The sequence below is a fragment of the Monoraphidium neglectum genome (assembly GCF_000611645.1).
Source record: "Monoraphidium neglectum strain SAG 48.87 unplaced genomic scaffold scaffold04501, whole genome shotgun sequence".
NCBI classification, from domain to species: Eukaryota; Viridiplantae; Chlorophyta; class Chlorophyceae; order Sphaeropleales; family Selenastraceae; genus Monoraphidium; species Monoraphidium neglectum.
In genome coordinates this window covers 1-4,388 of record NW_014009128.1, presented here as the reverse complement: position 1 = coordinate 4,388, position 4,388 = coordinate 1, and the positions used below count along the sequence as shown (strand labels likewise).

The 4,388-nt window shown below is 63.2% G+C and overlaps 1 protein-coding gene across 1 annotated transcript; it reads right to left on the bottom strand.

Moving 5' to 3' along the window:
* Nucleotides 1–2,048: 2,048 nt before the first annotated feature.
* On the bottom strand, nucleotides 2,049–4,219 carry MNEG_14451 (hypothetical protein; the record flags this gene model as incomplete). Its single annotated transcript, XM_014037077.1, has 6 exons — nucleotides 2,049–2,238; nucleotides 2,692–2,754; nucleotides 3,078–3,193; nucleotides 3,434–3,512; nucleotides 3,778–4,073; nucleotides 4,214–4,219. 6 exons carry the CDS (start codon nucleotides 4,217–4,219, stop codon nucleotides 2,049–2,051), a joined length of 750 nt encoding a protein of 249 aa, XP_013892531.1.
* Nucleotides 4,220–4,388: the final 169 nt, after the last annotated feature.

The following is a 4,388-nucleotide window of genomic DNA, read 5'->3' as shown; positions in this document are numbered from 1 at the left end:
GCGCGCGTGTGTGTGTGTGTGTGTGTGTGTGTGTGTGTGTGTGTGTGTGTGTGTGTGTGTGTGTGTGTGTGTGTGTGTGTGTGCGCGCGCGCGTGCGTGCATGCGTGTGTGTGTGTGCGTGCGCGTTGCGTGCATGCGTTGTGGATCGGCAGGCTGGCAGGCAGCAGCAGCAGGCGCTGATATGCGTGCCCCTCTGCTTTCCAGCCTTGTGACACTCTCGCCGACGTGGCACAGTGAGCACGAGTATAGCCCGTTTGGGGGGGGGGCAAAACGGAAGGGGGGTGTTTGTGGTGGGCAGGCACGAGCTTTGGCCCAGCTTTTGTATTGAGGAGTCCCTTCAGACTGTAATTCTCTGCGCCTGCATGCAACCTCGCTGGCCCCGTGTTTGTTGAGATGCCGCCATGGCACAGGCCTCACAACTGTCATGTGTCTCGGTACACACGAGGTTGACCAAGTGCCTGTGTGAATCCGAGTGGTGAAACTGTAACAAAATTGCGCGCCTGAATTGATTCGAGCAAACCTTCAAAAATAACGCGGGGAGGGCAAGGTATTGATTCGAATCAGGAGTGCACGCAAGGGGGGCTGCAAGGTTGTACGGTATCAGGAACGGGACCGCTTGGCACACGGATCCTGAAAGTCACCCCCGCCGTTGCTATCGGCGAGCTCGTAGCTCAGATGGGCCCGGGGATGCCCGCGGCGCCAGGCCATGGAGCTGGACAAAACGGCTGCTGCCATTGGCCCCCAGCACTTGTGCTCGAAAGGCGAGCGTGTATGGGCCATGCACACGCCCGGGAAGCCTCCCCGGAACCAGGGCAGCTCGCAACTAGGGCCGGACAGCATTCTCAGCGCCTGCCCGCGTCGCGCGTGGGCCCGCCGAGGGCCCGCACCGCGGCGGTGCCAAGGGGCGGCGCGAACCAGGTGCGCCACCCTGCAGGTGCGCCGCACATTGCTGCTTGTTGCGCCCCACGGCAGTCCCCGCCTGCTCGCAGGGTTCAGGAAGCAGGGCATTTGCAAGGCGTGAGGTGCGTGCAGCTTGTGGGGCCGTCTTGTTCGCCAGCGCAACCCATTTTTGGGGGGCAGCCGGGAGGTGACCGGTTGCGCCGCCGCCCACGTTGGCTGTCGCCGGCAGCCGCAGTCCCCTCATTCCTGCACAGCCCCCTTGTGCAACACCTGCCCTGCACAGCTGCAAGCCTGCTGCGTCTCTTGTGCCGCGCACCCCTCGTGCATTTCTAGCTGGCGACCAAGTGGGCGTCGACGGCTCCCGCAGGATGCGTTGTGTTGGGGACCTGCCTCTTGTGTTTCGAGCCAGCCACTCGCTGCATTGTTGAGCACTGCACACCTGCCTGCTGTGTGTGACGCACACTTATCCTCTGCGTTGCTTCACACTTGATCCACTGCAAAAAGCAGATTGATAGCAAGGATTGTGCCTGATGTCACATGAACTACTGTTGCGGGTCAAAGCAGCCGCCAACCCTACGACAACAAGAAACCCTGCGTGAACATACTTATTCAAACATCGGAAAGAAACCTCCGCGATCGATGGCATCAAGTGCACACTGACACACATACAAGGTGCTCCTCGAGCGTTGAACATTCGCGGCCAAAGTGCTAACGGGCCAGCTGGTTCAAGAGCCGCCAGCAGCGCCCGTGGTGGTGCCGAACCGAGGCATTGGCCTGCCAAAGCCAAGGCCGAGGCCAAAAAGCACGGCAGGCGGCCCCACTGCTTCAGCTCTGCAGAGAGGGTGCCCAGCCACGCGCCAAGGCCGTGCATCGCTGCGAATCGCGCCCACTGGCGGCCTCGATGGCCACAGGCCGCACCTGGGCGCGAAAATCGGCTGGTGCTCAAACGATTGACTGTTCCAGCACCACGTTTGACCCCTGGAAACGAGACCCCTCCACAGTGCAAACGACGCGCAGCTGGATGCCTCGGCCCGCAGACGCGTGCGGACGCTCCCAGCCTGACCCTGCAGCCGCCGCTGCCCTGCAGCAGCCGCCCCAGCAGGCGCCGCCGCAACCCGACGGCCGCCCAGCAGCAGCGCGCGGTCCCTCTACAGCCCTGCGACCGCCGCGGCGGGCAGCTCCGGCGCGACCTGCAGCACGACCTTGCCGCTGCTGGCGCCGGACTGCAGCCGGTCTACCGCAGCCGCGGCGGACTCGACGCCGACGAAGCGCTGGGTGTCGATGGCGGCGCGCAGGCGGCCCTGGGCAACGAGCTCGCACAGCGCTGTGAGGTGGGGGCTGCACAGGGGAGAGGGGGGGGGGCGAGAAGCAATGGGGTTGGGTGGGGCCGGATACGGATGAGGAGTACGGGACAGAGAGGGGGCCTGTGCAGGTGAGAAGAGGGAAAAGGAATGCAGAGCCACTGGGGGTATGTAAGGACGATGACGGGCTGGGGATATGGCACAGAGAGGGGTCCTCTGCACAGGGAGACGTCGACTGGTGTGACTGGGAAGCGAGCTATTTTTCAGGACCTGACACTTAAGGTAGCCAAAGCTTTCAGTGGTGCTAACGGAGGTGCAAACAGTGGGGTGGAGATCAGGCGCAGGCGCGGTGCTGACTCAGCCGCGGCTGGCGCGCATTCTACCCCAGGCTGATAATGGGCGATGCGAGGGAGGTGGCGGTCCCGATGACATCGCACACGTGGCTGATGACATCACCCTATGTGAAGTACTAGTCATGGCCGCCGCTCACCCCCAGAGCGGTGCGTACTTCAGTAGGAAGAATCCGGCCACGCTGGCGCTTTTCCAGAGCAGCCTGGGCGGTGGAAGGTGGGGGGGCACGGCGTGTGAGGGTTCGTCCAAGGCGGGGGGAGGGGGGGCAGTGCTGAACAGAAGGGTAGTTGTGAGGGTCTAGCTGGGGCCACTGGCTTGAGCCGCTGCCCTTCAAACCCGAGCGCTTGCAACAAAGAGCCGCAGCCGGGCATCCTTCGGCCAGTTTACCCACCTTGAAGCTCGCCCGTTGCTCATTTTGCCCCCCCCTGAGACCAAGCACATCTGGCATCTGATTTGGCATCGAGCCAGCCATGCATGGCTCAAGCTGTGGCGCTTTTCCCCGCTCAGTCCCAGAATAAAACTCACTTTTCTGCAAGCCCCTCATGCGCGCTGCGCTGCCAGCCGGACGAGTAAGCCGACATCATCCCTATGACTACCAGGGTGCCGCGGTCGGCGAGGGCGTCGACACACAGGTCAAACATCTGTCGGATGAGGCATGGGTGGGCCGCATGCGGGGGGAGGCGGGGTGTGCTCGGGGTCAGCAGGGGGCGAAGCAAACGACACATTGTGGGAGGAGAAGGGCATCGCTTGAAACGATTGCACTTGGCGGGCTGGCTGTGTCGCGAGAGCCGGGTCTCACGGTCACCAGCACTTGTATCGCCTTGCAACACAATTATTGAATGTCGTGCAGGAACATGACCAGTCGCTGCCGTCGTCCCCACCTCGCCGCCGACCGACTCGTAGATCACGTCGATGCCCCCCGGGTACTCTGCCTTGAGCACGCCCTTCACATCCTCAGACCTAGGTTAGAGGTACGAGGTTGAGGAACGGGTGGTTTGCAGGTTGCTTGAATGGGAGATCACGGCGTGAGTGTGCAGGCTGGGGATGCAGGGAGCAACAGGAGAATTTGGAGGAACGGCGCCGAGACAGGCCAGCACGATCCTGAAGAGCACCAGCGGCAAATTGCGAAAAATCACAGCCTGCCCCATGGGTGCAAGAAATGAGGACAGGCCACGAGCACTGGAAGCTTCAAAACAGAACCCCAGATCACACCCAGATCGCAGACCTGTAGTTGATCACGCGATCCACCCCCAGCTGCCGCAGCAGCGCCGCCTTGTCGTCGCCGCCGCACGTCGCCACCACCCTGCAGCCCGCCAGCTTCGCGAGCTGCACCGCAAACTGCCCGGTGCCGCCGGCGGCCGCCGTGACAAGCACCGTCTTCGGCTGCCGCGCCGCGCCGCCGGCGCGCTGTGGACCCGCCGGCGGGCGCTGGGAGGAGGGGAAGGGGGCGGGCAGCTGCAGGCGGGCGGTTTCCTCGAGGGCTATGGAGGCGGTCAGGCCCGAGGTGAGGCAGGCGAGGACCTGTCGTGTAGAAGGGAGCAGGCGCGGGTGTGATGTTGGTGGGTCCTTGAAGCAAGGGACAGTTGCAAATGGTGAGGCTCAACCGGTTGCAGGTAGCCGCAGTTGAGAGTGTTAAAGGTTGGTTGCGGCCAGGTTATAACAGGCATCTCCGGAGTCACAGTCAACCAAAAGGTGCTTGGTGCTGCTGCTGGGTGAAGCAGGCCAAGGAAGGATTCCACTGCTCAGGCTCTGCCTGCGGCGATTAAGAAAAAACGGGCGGACGCGCGTGCAGGCGGTGACAGGATGGAGGGGGACGGGTGCGCGGGGGCCCGGGAG